At 36.7% G+C, this 20,344-nt stretch overlaps 1 protein-coding gene across 19 annotated transcripts in view; it reads right to left on the bottom strand.

The window, feature by feature from the left end:
* Positions 1–20,344, bottom strand: part of ERBIN (erbb2 interacting protein) — a 130,158-nt gene that overhangs the window by 17,424 nt on the left and 92,390 nt on the right. For 15 of the 19 annotated variants that reach the window (XM_036279827.1, XM_036279824.1, XM_036279836.1 and 12 more), the window contains 5 exons: positions 9,766–9,887; positions 8,791–8,964; positions 7,773–7,955; positions 2,876–2,990; positions 704–887 (listed from right to left, as the gene is read on the bottom strand). In XM_036279827.1, the coding sequence (XP_036135720.1) occupies positions 704–887; positions 2,876–2,990; positions 7,773–7,955; positions 8,791–8,964; positions 9,766–9,887 (778 nt within the window). The remainder of the gene's footprint in view (positions 1–703; positions 888–2,875; positions 2,991–7,772; positions 7,956–8,790; positions 8,965–9,765; positions 9,888–20,344) is intronic. The other 4 variants (XM_036279828.1, XM_036279837.1, XM_036279822.1 and 1 more) reach the window with 1 other exon arrangement.

The following is a 20,344-nucleotide window of genomic DNA, read 5'->3' as shown; positions in this document are numbered from 1 at the left end:
AGTCATTTTCCTTTTCCAATAATATAAATTAATACATACAAAAATCTGACTTAAATATGCAGCCTGGAACGTAAGAACAACTGAGCTCTGAAAAATATTTAGAAATATCCATACAATAAACTCTGGGTTCAGTAGTAACCCTTATCTTTCTCTCAAACATTTTATCTTATAAAGTAACATGAAAGTAAAATGGTACAGTCTTACTTTGATAGTCAAACTTCTTGAGAGCCCAAATAATAATGTTTTCAACTTCAGCTAAATTCCAACATGTAGGAATTAAGTCTTGTTTCAGAGAATTTAACCTCCAAATTTAAGTCTAAGCCAAATATAAATTAAAAGTATTTAAATAAACACTTTAATAGAATTGCCCCCAAATAATCTGCATTTCTAAACCTAAAAATACCAGTTTCAACTTGAATTACTCCAAATAGGCTGTTTATGTTGTAATACCTAGAACTATTGTAAAACTGTTCAACCTTTTAATGAAGAAAATTAGAATATATATTTTCTTCTCCACCTTAAAAAAACAAATCTAAAATGAAAAGCTAAAAAATTAGTAAAAAAGTGGGGAAGAAACCATATACTGCCTGAACCACTTTTATAACATTTGTGAAATCCTTTATGTTTTGGTAATATATATTTCTTTGCATTTCTATCTCTATTTATTGTACAAATAAATTATTCTGTTAAGATATTCACAAACCTTCTTTTGGAATTAATACCAATATGAGTTTGTTTCACTGGAGAGCAGAGTGAGGTGTCTTGACTACTATCAGTATTAAGAGAAACTGAATCAGACATCCGAGATGGAGAAGAACAGTTGCTGTTATTCTGATTGCTATTGTGTGTAACTTCATCTGATAAAGAATCTATATCCTTTGTATCATCTGAAACAAACAAAAAAATCAAGCCACTGATAAAGTCACCAAGTATCTGTGTGAAATATGTCCCCCCAGTGATGACATAGCATTTATATTGCCCTGGTTCAACATATAAGGTAAAGAATTATATAAATAATAACCAGAGGCACCTATAAAAATTCAGTCTTAATACAAACATTAAAGAATTTAAAAACAGTGACAGATACCTTTACTTTTGAAAAAATATAACCAAGTTAGAGTTATCCAGAGTTTGATTTAGTTTGAACTATTGACAAGATTACATTAGGCAATGCTAAGGCCATCAATTAGTTTTAGGAAATATGCTTTTCCACTCATTTACAATTTTAAAAAGTCATAATAATAAAAAATACAGAGAATGGTTTATAGCCTTAGTAAACTTATCTGGGGAAGAAATTATACATGTATGGAAATGTTTTTATCTATTATGACAATAAAAATAGGCAATGTAGTCAATCAAAAAACAAACACCAAACAAATCAAGGTATTTTCACAATATCAGTTCTCTCATCACATTTATAAATCATTTCAAAAAATTATATATGAATAGTGAACTCTTTTTTTTTTTATTTTTAATCCTCACTTGAGGGCATTTTTTGTTCAGATAGAGTGGGAGGGAGGGAGGAAGGGAGGGAGGGAGGGAGGGAGGGGAGAGAGAGAGAGAGAAAGAGAGAAACATTGATGTGAAAGGGACACATTGAGTGCTGCCACCCGCACGACCAACCAGGGCCAGGGACAAACTGCAACCGAGGTACATGCCCTTAGCGAGAACCGATCCTGGGTCTCTCCGGACCACAGGCCAATGCTCTAACCGCTGGGCCAAACCGGCCGGGGCTGAATAGTGAACTCTTAATATGTGATATGGTTTTGTAACATTATAACAAATAGAAATAGATAATATCCATATTCCATTATAGGTAGGTAGTATAAAAAGTAGTATTTTTAAAAGTAGTGATAAAAAAGATAACATATCTTTAGAACCCTAAAGGATGTTTTTCACTAACTCAATTCCAGCCAAATCATAGAAACAGTATATATAGACACAGTCACAGGAGATTACATGATCTGAATTAAGGGTATTTTTGCTGATCCAAATATTTCAGTTTAAGTAGTCTGGGTTGTGTTTAGAGTTAAAAACGGTAGCACATGGGGCTCTCTAATTCACAAAATTTTAAAATGGCATTAAATTATTTCCAAGATATATCCCTTTTTTTCCAACTCCGTATCATGGGACAATTGTGATCATTAGATAACATGTAAAATATTTAGCATAGAGCAAGCAGCAATTAGTAAGTACTCAACAAATATCACCACCATTATTATTATGAAACCCAAGCTATTTAAGAAGCACCATTATAGCAAATTTCATTAATGCTATAAAGATAAAAGTTCGATCAATATTTGGTGGAGGTAATTTACAGATGTTCAGGCATTGGTGGGGAGGAGTGAGGAAAGGATAAAAGGAAGAGATAGATATTGTCCAAGTTCCCTTTTATGTTAAATGAAAGAATGGCTGGGAAGAAGGATGGTTTAAGAATAAGTTCTGGGGTAGATAAAATAACAAGCACCTACTACTATACATCAGGTGTTGGGCTAGATCTCAGTACACTGAATAAGTACATTTAATATTCACAAAGTCCTTTATTAGCCTCATTTTGTGTCAAATGAGACACAAACACATGGATAAAATTAGGTAGCTCTAGGAACATACAGCAAACAAGTGGCAGAAATGGAATCATAATCTAGGCTTGTCTGCCTATAAAGTCCATGCCCTTATAAGTAGACCTGCATGAGGGAAGAAAAAAGGTCTATCAAGACTTTCCTTTAAAAATAAGAGAAATAGACCTTTCAAAAAGACATGTTTTAAAAATGATTGCTAAAAAGTGTTTTAAATGACATTTAATGAAATTTATTCCAAAAAATTATAAATGTTATACAGCCCATTTCTAATATTAGTGCTTTCCTTAACAGCTAACCTTTTTTGTTATTACTAAGTGCTACCACTTTTGGTTGGTTAATAGAGGTTTCAATTAACGGTGGTCGCATCTCTGCCATTTTCATCTCTTCATCAGAAGAAAGTTCTTCAGATTCCTAATTTAAAGAGAAAAGAGCAAAAATATTTATGAAAATAGATTTTAGTTTCTTTAAATGAATAAATGCTAAGTTTTAAGAACTTTAAAGAAATCAATATTTAGAACATGTATGAAACCTTTTTATAGTAGCATGTACTGACTCATAGTAGTATACGATTCAAAAATTTTAAAGATACAGTAATAAAACCATGGTAGTTATTAACCATATGTCAAATCACCTACAGGATTATTTTCTGGAGCAGGCCTTAATTGAAGTGTATTAATGATTATTATGTGCCTAGTAATCTGTAAGATGCCAGAGAAATAAAAATAAACGATCACTGCCACTGAAAAACTCAGTTTACTCCGACAAAAAAAAAAATCTTCCTAATCCTCAAATTTAATACTCCAAGGATCATGGAGTTCCAAAGCATCAGAAGGACTGAGGAGTTCTTTCAGTAATATGAATTAATGACAGTTTTTGCCCAATTTGAAGACATAATTTTATGGTCTTCTCCATGAATTTTTCTCTACTATTCTGCAATTTTTCCAAGTTATCTACCATTGAGAGCTATTTTAGGTTAAAAAAAATAAAAATAAAATGACCTATTAATGGGAAAAATTTAATACTGTCTACACTACATAAAATTATTCCCAGTTAATATGATAAAAATATATCAAAGGTTTTATAAAGGTATTCTGTTAAAAGTGGTAAGACTTGCCCTGGCGGGTGTGGCTCAGTGGTTGAATGTCAACCTATGCACCAAGATGTCCGGGTTCGATTCCCAGACAGGGCACATGCCTGGGTTGAGGGCTCTATCCTTCGTAGGGGGTGTGCAGGAGGCAGACGATTGATATATCTCTCTCACATCGATGTTTCTCTCTCTCTCCCTCTATCTTCCTCTCGCTAAAAAAAATCAGTAAAACATTTTTTAAAAATTTAAAAATAAATGAAAGTGCTAAGACTTTTAGGTACTCATAAGTGCCACAATAAAGATATGGACTGGAGTCAGCAAACCTTCAATGAAAAGGCTAGGTAGTACATATTTTATGCTTTGAGAACCATACAGTCTCTGTTCCAACTTCTCAACTCTGCTGTGTACACAAAAGTAGTCACAGACATTATGTAAATAAATGACAATGGTTGTGTGCCAGTAATACTGAATTTCATTTAATTTTTCACATCATGAAATATTATTTTTATTTTTATTCCACCATTTAATAATATAAAAGCTGTTCTTAGCTTGCAAGTCATACAAAAACAGGCAGTGGGCTGGATCTGGACCATAGGCTATACTTTTTTAACTCTGTTCAAGACTGTATAACAATGAAAAAAGTTAGGATGCAAATTAGTAGAATAGGAAAAGAATGTAATTCAGTTTAGTCTTGATGATGAGTTAAGAAAGGAATTACATTTTTTTTTATCCTCACCTGAGGACATTTTTTGATATTTTGTTCAGATAGAGTGGTTGGGAGAGAGAGAGAGAGAAACATTGTCGTGAAAGGGACACATCAAGTGGTCGCCACCCACACGACCCAATCAGGGCCAGGGACAAATTGCAACTGAGGTACATGCCCTTAGCGGGAACCGAACCCGGGTCTCTCCAGACCGCAGGCCAACGCTCTAACCGCTGAGCCAAACCAGCCAGGGCAGGAATTACATTTTGAGTAGAAGAAGGATGGAAATGAGAGGATTATGTTTTGAGTATGGACTCAATTAAGTATGTGTTGGCCATGATATGAGGTTGCCAAGCCAGGAACTCACAAGATCAGACTATTTTTAAACTAGAATATATGGGAAGAGACTGGTAGGAAAAAAATCTAGTTATCACAATAGTCCTGAAGAAAAAAGACCGCATCTGGCCTTAGGCAAAGGCAGTGATGGCTGGCAAAGAGAAAAAGAATTTTACAGAAATTAGGAATTAACAGGACCTAGTGACAGAATGAATGCAACAAAGAGAGGCAAGTGGTCTGTTCTAATCTTTGATATCTGCACCAGTTAAACTGTGACCAGACTTTCTCCTTCATGGAATTCTATTACACCTGGGCTCCTGGCAACTGCAGTCTCCTAATCTCCTGCTACCTTTCTCCTTTGCTGCCATCACTTCATCTTCCTGCAATTAGTTCATATTTTTCCCTTTATCATTCTTTTCTCATGGATATGCACTTTCCTCAATGATTATGTTTAAATGTGTTTTTAAAATTGTTTTCTTGTTAGAGAAGGAGAGGGAGAGAGAGTGATAGAAACATTGATGCTGAGAAACATTGATGAGGAGAAATATCAACATTGATCATCTGCCTCCTGCATGCCCCCACTGAGGATTGAGCCTGCAACATGTGCCCTGACTGGGAATCAAACCATCAACATCTTGGTGCATGGGTCAATACTCAACCACTGAGCCACTAGTCAGGGCAATGATTGTATTTAATGTAGACAATTCTCCAATTTATAACCTAGCTTTTATTTCTCATTTGAGCTAAAGATTCCAACTATCTATTGAATATGTCTACCTGATGGTCTTATCATTTCTTCAAATTCTACCTATCCAAATACAAACTTGTCCTTCCAAGCCTATTTGTTCTCTTAACATCCCTATTTCTGTTAATAGCATCATCATCACATTCAGGCATGGTTATATGACTGATTCCTCTTCTCCATTCCTTATGGGCAGAGGTATTCACACATTACATCTGTAATATTCTTGCAACTAAGATCTAGTCTGCATTTTAAAATATGTTTGAGACAGAAACATAAATGGGCTGCCTTTTGCATGCCCCCTACTGGGGATCAAACCTGTATTTCAGGCATGTGTCCTGATCAGGAATCGAACCAGGACCCCTTAGTCCATGGGACGATGCTCAATCCACTGAGCCACACTGGCCAGGCCTAGTTTGCATTTTATACTATATAGTCATCCTTTGTTTATCATGATTAATCCGTTCCAGACTCTAGCGGTTGCACCTGGTGTTGAAGGATTCCTGGGGTGCTTGAATATATAGGTCTATAGTCCATAAGTACAGTAATTTTAATTGTAATTGTAATACAAGGGTGTATAATTGACTCAGACAACTGAGCGCGCGCTGTATCATTTTCACTGTTTCAATCAACTTTTTAATGAATATATTTGAAAAAACCGCAATAGAGTGAAGCCGAGGAAGTCGAAGCACGAAGCGGCGAGGGATGACTGTAATTACTCAAAAGCCCTCAAACTTGGAGAATCCAGTATCTGCTACCAGATTAACTCAAATACATAGCCCTATCACAAGTAATGCTCTGCTAAAAAGCCTTCAGTGATTCCCCAAGACTACAGAACATTAAGTGCAAACTTCTGAGAATGGCTTTCAAGAGCTTCTTAATCAGGATCCAATCTACTCTACCAGTTTTATTTCATACTATCACTCCTGACATATTCAGTCATAGATGATCTGCTTTAAACACATTTAAACTTTCAAGAATAAAGAGGCTATTATAATTCCCCAAATCCGTATTTCTATATAGTAGTGATTTCCAAAAGAACTTCCTATAATGATAGAAATTATTTGTGTGGTTCAACATGATAGCCATTAACTAGCCAGATGTGGCAACTGAGCATCTGAAACCTGACAAGCATAACTGAGAAGTTCAATTTTTAATTTTATTTACTTAATTTAACTTAAATTTAAATAGCCACTTGTAGCTAGTGGATACCACACTGGACAATGCAGCTATAAGTAAAAAACACTTCAGAATCTCATTTTTAAAAGTTACAGGTTAACCATTTTCCATGACCTCCAACAGTGTCTGAGGGGAATGTAAAATGGTACAACCTCTTTTGGAAAAATGGCAGTTTCTCAGACAGTTAAACATAAGTTACCATATGATCCAACAATTCTTCTCCTAAGTATATATCCAAGAGAAAAGAAAATATATATCCACACAAAAACGAATACACAAAAATTTACAGCAGCCTTATTCATGATAAGCAACATGTGGAAATAGCTCAAATGTCCATTATTCACCATTACAACAGAATATTGTTCAGAAATAAAACATGGATGAAGTACTGATACATGCTACAATATGAATAATCCTGGAAGACATGCTAAGTGAAAGAAAACAATCACAAAGACCAGGCTATATAGTTACATTTACATGAAATGCCAAGAATAGCCACATCTAAAGAGGCAGGTAAAGTAGACTACTAGCTCCCTAGGGCTGAGCAAGATGGAGAGGATGTGGGGTGATGGCTAAAAAGTATGAACTTTATTTTTGGAGTAATGAAAATGTTCTCAACATGATGTGGTAAAGGTTGCACAATTTTGAGAATGCTAAACGCCACTGAATTGTACCCTTTATTAAATTGGGTGAGTTGTATATGTGAGTTATACACCTCAATAAAGCTATTTTAAAATAAGCTACAGCTTTCATTGACTGACCCACTATAAGAAACTCTAAGATAAAAGTCTCAGATATTCAAGGAAAAAAAATATTTCATAATTAATGCTTAAATAAGCCAAATATAATTGAAGTATACCTATGGCAACCTTTTCATTTTTAAGTTACAGAGACAAAGCAATTGCTATCAGGTATTTTAGAGAACTCGAAAAGAACTGCCACAATCTAATTTACATTGTAAATATTTGAAAATTAAGTTAAAGTGATAAATGAATGATATTACAGCAAATATGAAATTTCTCAATGATAAATGAATTAGCATATTTTCTGCTATCAATATCAAGTCTCTCCTATCTTCAGTTAGCAACAATAAAATGTTAAATTCATATCAGTTATGATTATTCCAGAATAATCATAAAGCCATACCTCAAAAACATCATCACGATTAACATGCTTCAAGTTCTCAGAAGCTTTCATATTTGCAGTCACTGGTAGATTCCCAGGACTGGTCTCAGCTTCAGGTTCATTGGTCTTCTGTATAGAGTTTCCTATCATATACTTTTCTCTTTCATCAGTTTTGCTTCTTACTGGAGTAGTACTTTCTGAAGTCTAATAAGTAAGAGAGAGGATAAAGAATTCATATTCCTTATGCTTTGTATCTATTCTTGCGCTAAAATTCACATGAAAATTTAAAAGTAATTTAACATTTTCCTATTCTGGATAAATCAAGGAAACTTTAAACACTGAAATGTGTAACACTCAGATAAAATGCTCATTTTGGGGACAGGTAGTTCCCAAAGGTCCATGAGCCACATTAACCTTTACAATGTAGCTGAAGATACATTTCATCTTAGAAGTTGCAAAGCTAATGTTCATGAGTGAGTCACTTAGCTCACCATACTCAAATTCATAAAGGTTAGATTGTTTTCTGCTCATTGTGAAATGTATAACTCTAGTGACATGATAAAACTTGTTTCTATGATACAATGTGAGAAAAAAAGTCCACTAAAGGAACATAATTTAGGGATATGCATAGGTTTCTGAAAGAGCCCAAGGAAATGCCAACAGTCTGTCATAGTAATTAAATTTATAATTAGTATTGGTAGAGTGAATCAATATTACCGAGGTGAGTAATAGTATTTCCATTACAATGAATTTTCTTTACATTTCCATTACATTCATTATCTTATTCTTGGCTCTGGCAATAATTTTTTAAAGATTATGCTGACATTCCCAAGTCCGCAACTACAGTGAAGTGGAAATAATAGCAATTAGGAAGTTCACTGATTGTTAGAGCTTTTAGTTCAAGTAGCTGAGAACACCACCCTAAAATAGGGAGTACATTTTAGTGTATACAAAAGGATCATTATATCAATTATCATTTAAAAATTTTAAAGAACTTGAAGTAGGTTTCATTCAATTCTTCTGAATTGCGTTTTCTAACCTTCACACCCACATCATTATTTACAACGTGCTGATCTTCATGTGGTTTCAAATCTTTTCCAGAGTCTTCATTAGTCTCTTCATCTTTTAATCTATGTACAATGGTTTGAACAGTTTTGACCATATTCTTAAGTTCATCTGGGTATGGTGTTGGATATCTCTTTAAATTTCCCTCCTAAAGAAATAAAATAAGAAAAATTTAAAATATGAATATTTCTAGTGACATCTCAAAATTTAATCTATAATCCATCTTAATTACATTGGCTATCTGGCTCATAGGGGTAACTGTGAAAACAGATGACAGGCCTTTGTAAGCATTTTAGACTCAATAAAAGCATGGTTTTATCAGTTGTGAAAGACATCAGTTATGAATTTCATGGTTTTAAAAACATTTTTAACAGGCATACATATATACCACAGGGAGATATATGGTATAGATATTGCCAACATTGTCATTTGTCTTTGAAACAGATATTTATTTTCCAGCTAGATATTTATCCAGACACACACAAAATTCCTACATTTATATATTATGTCTTATGTGCAGGGAACCAAACACTTCAAAGATCAACCTGTTATTTTCTGAAATCCAGATAATTGTAAGGGGAAAAGGATTACATCCTTAAGTAACTCAGAAATGGGTATTTGCTACTTGTATCACTGTGACACACATTTTTAATCCCATACAGAAACAAAAGGTTCATAACAGAGGTCTTTTCCCTAAAATATATATAAATAAATCATTAAAGGGGTAAAACAATATTTTTTTCTCTTATATTAATATACACTACGAAATCTGTTTTTTAATCACATAATTTCATATTGTTCTCAAATTATTTCACATGATACATAGTCAGTAAAACTTCAAGTGCCTTGAGAGCAAGGAATGAAACCATACATTTCTTTGTATCTCCCCAAACAGCACAGTATGGGTATACATCTGTTTCAAATGTGAAGGAGGAAAGAACACACTCACCCTGGGAGGGGCCTCCCTTTCATCTTTGTCTTCATCACATTCAAACGCCACTTGAGCTCGCTGTTTCCTCTGTTCCTCCCACAGTGAAGGATTAAAACTTTCATTATCTGATATGAACATAACTAGAAAAACAAAAAACAAAAAATATCCACTATATTTTACAGTAATAATGAAAAAATATTACTTGCTCATCATTTTCTTTATAAGGTATGTTTGTTAAGGAAAGTCAAGACTGGTCAATGCCAGCAGCTGTACATCTACATCTACATTGAATGACTAGGCTATGATTGTAACATTTCTTTATAATATAAATCACATCTTTTCTTTCCTGAAGCTTATTTGTCTTGTTTTGTTACTAGAGGGTTCCTGAAGAGAATCTAACAAATAAAACACTATAGATAAATGACTGTGTGCAGTTCCCTATAAAAAGTAACATAAGCCCTGCCCAATTTGGCTCAGTAGTTAGAGCTTTGGCCCATGGACCGAAGGGTCACAGGTTCGAGGCAACAAGTCAATGTGTCTCTCTCACATCAGTGTTTCTCTCTGTTTCTCTCTCTCTCTCTCTCTCTCTCCCCCTCCCTCCCATCCTATCTCTATCAAAAAAATCAATGAAAAAGTATCCTCAGGTGAGAATTAACAACTACAACAACAAAAAAAGTAACATGGCTATATATAAATTATTTCATCCATGTTTTTGAATTTAAAAATAATCTAATTCCATTATTGTTCATTATGTATTGGGGAAGAGAGGGTTAAGACAGAAAGAGTAAAATATTTTAATAAAAAGAGTAAGATATATTAAACAATAGCATCTCTATATTAAACATTATATATATCTTTACTAATAAAGTGCTTACAAGGTATTTTCTATATCAAAATGAAGAAAAAATTTTTAAAAGCTTTTTTTCATTTATTTTTTGTTATAGGTGTTTCTTCTTTTACCCCCACTGACACCCTCTTATCATCCCCCTCTCCCCTCAGCATTGTGGTCCATGTCCACTGGTCATGCGTATATACTAAGTTCTTTCCTTTATCTCTTCCCTCCCCCCTGCCTCCTCTGAAGTTTGTCAGTCTGAACCCTACTTCTATGTCTCTGGGTTTATTTTGTTCATCACCTTATTTTGTTCATTATATTCCACAAATGAGTGAGATCATGTGATATCTGTCTTTCTCTGACTGGCTTATTTCGCTTAGTGTAATAATCTCCAGGTCCCTCCATATCGTCTCAAAGAATAAGAGATCTCTCTCTCTCTTACAGCTCTATAGATAATGTTCCATTGTGTATATGTATCACAGCTATTTTTGTGTGTGTGTGGGTTTTTTGTTTTTTTTTGGTATGTGTCCCTAGCGGGAACCAAACCCGAGACTCTCTGGTCCACAGGCCAACGCTCCAACCACTGACCCAAACCGGCCAGGGCTGTATCACAGCTGTTTTATCTACTCATCTACTGATGGACACTTGGGTTGTTTCCAGATCTTAGCAATTGTAAATAGTGCTACTATGAACAGAAGGGTACATATATTCTTTTTAATTGGTGTTTCATGCTTCTTAGGATATATTCCAAGAAGTGGGATCACTGGGATCAAATGGCAGTTCAATTTTTAATGTTTTGAGGAAACACCGTATTGTTTTCCACAGTGGCTGCACCAGTCTGCATTCCTACCAGCAGTGTAATAGAGTCCCCTTTTCGTTACACCCTTACTAGCACTTGTTGTTTGATGATCTGTTGATGACAGCCATTTTGGCAGGTGTGAGGTGATAACTCATAGTCATTATAATTTGCATCTCTCTGATGATTGGTGATGTTGAGCATTTAAAAAAAAATTTTTTTTTTTAATCCTCACCTGAGGATATTTTTTCTGTTTATCTTTAAATAGAGTGGGAGGAAGAGAGAGAAAGAGAAAGGGAGAAAGAAAGAAACATCGATGTGAGAGGGACACATTGACTGGTTGCTTCCCATACGACCCCGACCAGAGCTGGAGACAAACCACAACTGAGGTATGTGACCTTGGCTGGAACCAATCACTAGTCCATGGGCCGACATTCTACCCGAGCCAAACTGGCCAGGGCATGTTGAGAATTTTTTACTCCACTGTATGCTCTTGCCACCTTTGCCAAATATTAATTGAGCATAATGTCTTGGGTCAATTTCTGAGTTCTCTGTCCTATTCCATTGATCTATATGCCTGTCCTTGCGCCAGTATCATGCTGTTCTGATTACAATGGCTTTGTAGTATAACCTGATATCTGGTATTGTGATCCCTCCTACTTTGTCCTTCTTTTCCAAGATTGCTGTGCTATTGGGGGTCTTTTTTGGTTCCATATGAACTTTTGGAGTGTTTGTTCTAGTTCTGTGAAATATGTTGTTGGTATTTTATTAGGGATTACACTGAATCTATAGATTGCTTTGGGTAGTATGAACATTTTAATGAAGTTAATTCTTCCAATCCATGAACAAGGTATATGCTTCTACTTTTTTATATCTCCCTCTATTTATGTTTTCAATGTCCTGTAGTTTTCTGCGAATGGGTCCTTCCTTTACTTCTTTAGTTAAATTTATTCCTATGTATCTTAGTTTTTTGGTTGCAATGCAAAGTGGGATTGTTTTTTTAGTTTCTCTTTCTTTGTGTTCATCACTGGTGTATAAAAATGCCAATGATTTCTGAATGTTGATTTTGTATCCTGATAATATGTCAAATTCATTTATTAAATTTAGTGGTCCTTTGATGGAGTCTTTAGAGTATTCTATATATAATATCATGTCATCTGTGAATAATGACAGTTTCACTTCTTCCTTTCCAATTTGGATCCCTTCTATTTTTTTCTTCTTGTCTGATTGCTGTGGCTGACTTCCAGTACTATGTTAAATTAGAGTGGTGACAGTAGACATCCCTGTCTTGTTCCTGTTCTTAAGAAAAATGCTTTTAGTTTTTGCCCATTGAGTATGATATTGGCTATAGCTCTGTCATAAATGGCCTTTATTATGTTGAGATATGATCCTTCTAGTCCCACTTTGCTTAGAGTTTTTATCAAAAATGGATGCTGGATCTCATCAAATGTTTTTTCAGGGTCTATTAATATGATAACATAATTTTTATCTTTCATTTTGTTTATTATCACATTTTGTTTGTTATAACATTTATCAATTTACAAATATTGTACCAGCCTTGCATCCCTGGGATGAATCCCACTTGGTCATGATGAATAATTTTTTTTTTATGTATTGCTGGGTCCAATTTGCTAATATTTTGTTAAGGATTTTGGCATCTGTGTTCATCAGGGATATTGGCCTGTAGTTTCTTTCCTTGTAGTATCTTTATCCAGTTTTGGGATTAGGATTAGGCTGGCCTCATAAAATGAGTTTGGAAGTCTTCCGTCTTCTTGAATTTTTTGGAATAGTTTGAGGAGAATGCGTGCTAGATCTTCTTTGAATGTTCAGTAAAACTCCCCCATGAAGCTGCCCGGGCCTGGGCTTTTGTTTGCTGGGAGTTTCTTGATTACATCTTCAATTTCCTTAATTGTTATTGGACTGTTCAAGTTTTCTATCTCTTCCTGGTTCAGTTTTGGGAGACTGTTTCTAGAAATTTGTCCATTTCGGCTAGTTTGTCCAATCTGTTGGCGTATAATTGTTCATAGTATGTTTTGATGATCCTTTGTATTTATGTGATGTCAGTTGTTACTTCTCTTTTGTTTCTGATGTTTATTTGGGTCCTCTCTTTTTGTTTCTTGGTGAGCCTGGCTAAGGGTCCATCAATCTTTTAGAAAAACCAGCTCTTTGTTTCATTGATCTTTTGAATTGTTTTTTAAATTTCTTTGTCGTTTATTTCTGCTCTGACCTTTACTATTTTTTTCCTTCTACTTGCTCTGGGTTTTCCTTTTTGTTTACTTTTTAGTTCTTTAAATTACAGTGTTAGAAAGTCAATTAGAAATTTTCTTGTTTCTTGAGGAAGGCCTGTAGTGCTATGAACTTCCCTCTCAGAAATGCTTTTGCTATGTCCTATACATTTTGTATTGTTGTGTGCGCGTTTTCATTGGTTTCCAGGAAGTTAATTTATTACTTGATCTCCTTGGCAACCCATTCGTTGTTTAACAACATGCTATTTATCCTCTAAGTGTTTGTATATTTTTGTTGTAAATTATTTCTAGTTTTAGGCCATTGTGATCTGAGAAGATGCTTGATATGATTTCAGTCTTCTTGAATTTGTAGAGACTTACTTTGTGTCCTAACATGTAGTCTATCTTTGAGAATATCCCATGTGCACTTGAGAAGAATGTATATTCTGCAGCTTTGGGGTGAAATGTTCTGTAAATATTAATTAAGTCCACCTAATCTAGTTCGTCATTTAAGTACTGTGTCCTTGTTAACTTTTTGTCTAAAAGATCTATCCAGTGGTGTCAGGGGGGGTGTTAAAGACACCCACTATGATTGTATTGTTACTGATCTCTTGAAGTCCTCCAGAAATGTTTAAATATATTTTGGTGCTCCTGTATTTGGTACGTATATATTTACCAGGGTTATATCCTCTTGTTGGGTTGATCCCTTTCATATTATGTACTGACTTTCTTTGTCCCTTATTATGGCCCTCACTTTGAAGTCTATCTTATCAAGTATGAGTATTGCTACACCAGTTTTTTTCATTTCCATTTGCTTGGAAAATTTTTTTCCATCCCTTCACTTTCATCCTGTGTGAGTCTTTTGTTGTGAGGTGGGTCTCTTGTAGACACACATATATGGGTTGTGTTTTCTTATCCAATCAGCTACCCTATGTCTTTTGATTGGAGTGCTTAATCCATTTACATTTAAGGTTATTATTGATAGATACTTATTAGTTGGCTGTGTTCCTCCCCCTCTCTCTGTTTCTTCTTCCTCTTACAATAAAGTCCCTTCAGCACTTCTTGTGGTGCTTGCTGGTTTGGTGGTGGAAAATTCCTTTAGCTTTTTTTTTTTTTTTTGTCTGTGAAGCTCTTTATTTCTCCTTCAATTTTGAATGATAGCCTTGCTGGATAGAGTAGTCTTGGATTCAGACCCCTGTCTTTCATTACTTTGTATACTTCATGCCACTCCCTCTGTCTTAAAGTGTTTCTATTGAGAAATCAGCTGGAAGTCTAATGGGAGCTCCCTTGTAGGTAACATTCTATCTTTCTATTGCTTCCTTTAAGACTCTTTTCTTGTCTTTTTTTTTGCATTCATAAGCGAGAGGGAGAGAGGGAGGAAGAGAGAGAGAGAGAAACATCGATGTGAGAGAGACATCCAACTGGCCGCCACCCACATGACCCCAACCAGGGCCAGGGACAAACTGCAACCAAGGTATGTGCGAACCTGGGTGTCTCTGGACTGTGAGCTGATGCTCTAATCGCTGAGCCAAACTGGCCAGGGCTCTTTCTTAGTCTTAATGTTTGCCATTTTTATTACGATGTGTCTATCTGTGGGTCTTTTGGGGTTCATCTTGCTTGGGACTCTCTGTGTTTCCTGGACTTGTGTGACTTTTTCCTTCACAAATTTAGGGAAGTTTTCTGTCATCATTTCTTCAAACAGACTCTCTATTACTTTCTTTGATTCTTCTCTTTCCAGTACCCATATGATGCAAATGTTACATTTCGTACTGTCCCAAAGCTCCCTTAAACTCTCCTCCTGCTTCTTCATTTTTCTTCCCATTTGCTGCTGTATTTGGGTGTTTTTTTCTACCTTGTCTTCTAAGTCACTGATTTGGTCTTTAGCTTCTGCTAATCTATCACTGAACCCTTCTAAGGTATTTTTCATAATAGCCATGTCATTCTTTATTTCCTCTTGATTTTTATGCATAGCTTCTACCTCTTTTTTTAAGCTGATATAGTTCCCACTCAGCTCTTCATAATTCATATTAAGTTGCTTGTAGTTCTCACCAAATTGTTTAAGCATCCTTAAAATCATTGCTTTGAATTCTTTATCTGACAAGGTGCTTTCTTCCATTTCATGTAGTTCTTTTTCTGATGATTCTACCTTTTCTTTCATTTGGGTGTTATTTCTTTGTCTCACCATTTTAGCAGTCTGGTAGTTCAAGGCCTGGTGAGGGATATGTTGGAATGTGTAGGCAGGTCAGTGTGTATCAAATAAGGCTGTGGTGCCTCCTGGACTGTTTTGGTGTATGGCGCCTCTTGCCTGCTGTGCGTCCTAGAGTGTTGACAATTGGCAGCTCGTACTGGTTTGTTGTGCAGGTCTTGGCTGCCTGAGACTTATTGCTGCTTGGGCTGGGGCACCTCTCCTGATCAGCCTCTAATGCCACTGGGAATATGTCTCAGCTTCCGATCTGTGCTACTGCTGCCTTGGGTGCATGGGTCCTGCTAGTGCGCTGCCTGGGGTGCGTGGGTTCAGCTGGCACTCTGCTGGGGTGTGTGAATCCTGCTGGTGTTCTGCTGGGGTACGCTGCTGCTTGGTGGGGCTCAGCTCCTGATCAGTTGCTGTTGGGGACAAATGTCAGCTCCCAGTTTGCATTGCTACTGCTGCTGCTGTGGCCAGGGAGTGTTATCAGTTCCCAATCCTCTGCTGCTGTTGGGGGCTGAAGATGCTCTGCTACCAGGCCTTTGCTGCTGCTGGGGGAGGAGCTCCACTCCAAAACTGCTGCTGCAATTGTCAGGGATAGGTCTTGGCTGCCTGAGTCATGCTGCTGCTTGGGCTGGGGTACCACTCCTGATCAGCCTCTGCTGATGCCGCTGGGAATGGGTCTAGCTGCCGATCTGTGCTGCTGCTGCCTGAGGATGGGTGCCGATCTCGAACCCCTGCTGCTGGAGGTTTGTCTCAACTCCTGAGCCTCAGCTGCTGTTGGGGGTGGGGTTCTACTCCCTCTCAGTCACTGCTGTTGTTGGGAAAGGTGCTGGGCCCCCAAGCTGACACTACTGCTGCTGAGGGTGGTGTTCGGCTCTGATCAGGCTGCTGCTGTGGGAGAAGGTGCTCGGATCCTGGACGGTTGCTACTTCCACAAGCAGGTACCTTGACAGTGCCACTACTGTGTGCTGGTCCGCTAACGCGGGGTCCAATAGTCCGATGGCATACGGTGCACTGGTGGACTCAGGTTGCTCAGCCCTAGCTGCTCCCTGCTGCCTCCTCCCAGAAAAAACCAGGGATCTTCCAAAATGGCGGGGCCGCCCTGGTCGATTTGGCTCAGCGGTTAGAGCATCGGCCTGCGGTCCAGAGAGACCTGGGTTCGGTTCCCGCTAAGGGCATGTACCTTGGTTGCAGTTTGTCCCCAGCCCTGGTTGGTCGGGTGGGTGACAGCCACTCGATGTGTCCCTTTCACATCGATGTTTCCCCCCCCCCCCACTCTATCTGTGCAAAAAAAAAATGGAAAAATGTCCTCGGGTGAGGATAAAAAACAAACAAATAAATAAAATAAAACAAAATGGCGGGGCCTTTTGGCCAGGCAGGGAGCAGCACCCTGACAAGCTGCTTACTGTGGTAGCCAGCTGCTCCCCGTCCGCAGCACAGGAACCCTCTGCCCCATGTTTCCGCACTGATGGAGGCTGTTCATCCACACTCACATCCACTCACAATCACTCATACTCTCACACACTCACCCTCACTCCGGTCCTGCCTACTACCATCTTCCACATCGGAAAATTAAAAATTTAACATAAACTCAACATTTATAGAGTCTGCTATCTGATTATGATATTAAAGTTACATAGTAAAGTTAATATAATACTACAACAACTACAACTTTTTGCTTACTTAAGCAACTAAAAAAATTTAAGGCTTCAAAATTGATCCATTTGACTATTACATATCACTATCTAGAAGTTTGTGCCACACAAAATAAAATCACAATTTGTTTTCTGCCCATTTAAAAAAAAATAACTATACCTAGTCAAAATAAGGGATTAAAAGCACCTAAAATTAGCTCATAGAAAAACTGAAATTCCTGAGATACCAAATAAGGTCAATTTGAATATTGATGCAAAATAAATATTAGTCCTGCCTGGCTGGTGTGGCTCAGTGGTTGAGTGTCGGCCCATGCACCAAGAGGTCACCAGTTCAATTCACAGTCAGGGCACATGCCCAGGTTGTGGGCCCGATCCCCAGTGAGGGGCATGGAGGAGGCGGTCAATCAACGTTCTCTCTCATCAATGTCTCTGTCTCTCTCCTTCTATCTTCCTCTCTCTCTAAAATCAATAAAGAAAAAAAAATTTTTTAAATAAATATTAGTCCTTATTTTGGGCTTCTTACCCTTCTTTAATTTCATGCCCAAACTAAGAATGCCATAAAACCAAATACTAACAATGGTTAATGGAGTTTTTGGATTCAGCCTTTTTTTTTTTCATTATCCAGTTCAAGAATTTTTTAACTGCTTTGTGTAGTTGCTTAAGTTAATGAAATTTTTTATTTTTGTTTGTGGAACGTGGTTCAAATTGCTAGGAATCCCTATTCACATATTTTTTTGGTATACCTGGAAAGGTGAGCAGAGCCAAGCAGTTTCCAACAGTCTATTTCCAGGACTCAGAAGATTCTCCTCCCACTTTAGTAATTTCAATCACCAGCCTAGCCCAGAAATCTCTAGGTATTTTAAACTGTGTTAAAACTATTTTACACCACAATTATTTCAGAGTCCCAAGGTAAGTAACATTTACCATGCCTTTCATTCTTGTAAACTTGGGGTCACCTACACTTTCTACCCTTTGGTGCAAATTGCACATCTTTTGAGATTCAGGCCATCGGATAAGATTATCACTTTCTTACATTTTAGATACCACTTGACCTAATCACCCTGGCTATATTCACTGAGGACTCTAGTATTGTCCAGTCCTTCTCTCCACTGAAAATCTGCCAATATCTGAATGACAATGTGCGATGACCCCACCTCAACACTACAATGTCACAGTTCCTTGATGCCCACAATTCCAACGTCCATCTGCACTTCACCATGTGATTCACAAACACCATGGTATACACTTCAGATCTTGGCTTCTATAACATTTTTCCACCTCTTGACCACCACCACTTATTCTTCCAAATCACTCACACTTCCTTATCATTGCTGTTCAACTTTGAGTTTCTTAACCTCATTTCTTTTTCTTCCTGTGAAAACCACTCTAAGGTTTCACTTCCTTCTCTTTCCAGTTTAGATTTCATGATATATTATTTTGATTACCATCACCTTTTCTTGCACCTGCTCCTTAAGTCATCATACCTATCAAACAAAACCCATAACATGGTATTTTAATCACTTGCCTTCTTTGCTGTGAACTGCTGAATTCTACCAGAGAAAAATGGCATAACCTTGTTTAGAACCACTACAAATTTATGGTATTCCCTCTTCTTTGCTCCTCAGAAATCCTTCTGTTTATTCCTAGTCAGTCTTTTCTCCACTCCAAAATCACTACCATGTCCCTCAAATGCCCTTCCTCCAACTTAAAGAGGCAATTTTCTCTTTGAATTCTCTGAGAAGAAAAATGAAATAAAAACCCTCAGACTGATACTCACCCCTTAACATCCTGTTTTCCCCAGCTACAAATTTAATGTGATACAGACAAATACTTCTCCCTCTTCCTGTTTAAGACTGGTTCCTCTAACTATGCCCCAGATAATCATGCCTTCGTTTTCAAATTTATATGTCATTATTCCCCTTTACATTATGAGTTTCTTGAAAGCAAGGATTTTTATCTTTGAATACTTAGATCTAACACACTGTCTGGCACATAAGTAGTCAATCAAAATAGGATGAATTAAATGTGAACCAAATGTTTACTTTTCTCATAGTGTTCTAAAACTCTAACACAAAACATTGTATTTTCTGACTTATCTATATCTTAGAGGCACTGTGATAAAGAAAAAAACTTTTCTTATAGTTGAAAAGAAATTTACCTGCTTGACCATACCAATTTGGTATTTGAGTACAATATGTTATAGTGCTATCATTTTAATACCCACTGTGAAGTATTTTATGAAACATACAAACTCTAAGAGGACTTTGAATATAATAAACCTATCTTAGACTTTTCCATTGAAGACTTTTCCACTGTAAAAGATATCTCCAAAATAAAAAGTTAGAAGTGGCACTCTGGCCAGTTTGGCTTAGCAGTTAGAGCGTCGGCCCGTGGACCAATGAGCTGCGGGTTCAATTCTGGTCAAGGGCATATACTTTGGTTACGGTTCATACCCAGCCCTGGTCGGGGTCATGTGGGAGGCAATCAGTCAATGTTTCTCTCTCACATCAATATTTCTCTCCCTCCCTCCCTCCTATTCTATCTGATGATAAACAGAAAAATGACCTCAGGTAAGGATTAAAAAAAATTAGAAGTGGCAAGATTTTACTATGTTATTTCTATTCTTCATATCAGAAATAAATCGCTCACCTGAACTATATCTTTTAAGAAGAAATGGTTAAGAAAAGAGGAGAGGTGAATTTGAATCATGAAAATGGAAAGTAGTAAGAAGACAGATCAAAGCATGAGTACAACTCATGATTAGAAAGAACAGCTTAGAGAAGGGGTTAGCAAACTTTTTTTCTAAATGACCAGATAATAAATATGTTGAGCTTTGTAAGCCAAGAGATAAAATCCAGGGTATCATTCAGGTACTTATATAATAAGAGAAATCACATTTCC

This window comes from Molossus molossus, unplaced genomic scaffold (assembly GCF_014108415.1).
Source record: "Molossus molossus isolate mMolMol1 unplaced genomic scaffold, mMolMol1.p scaffold_m16_p_3, whole genome shotgun sequence".
NCBI classification, from domain to species: domain Eukaryota; kingdom Metazoa; phylum Chordata; class Mammalia; order Chiroptera; family Molossidae; genus Molossus; species Molossus molossus.
The sequence above is the reverse complement of the archived record's forward strand: the minus strand, read 5'-3'. Positions and strand labels throughout refer to the sequence as shown.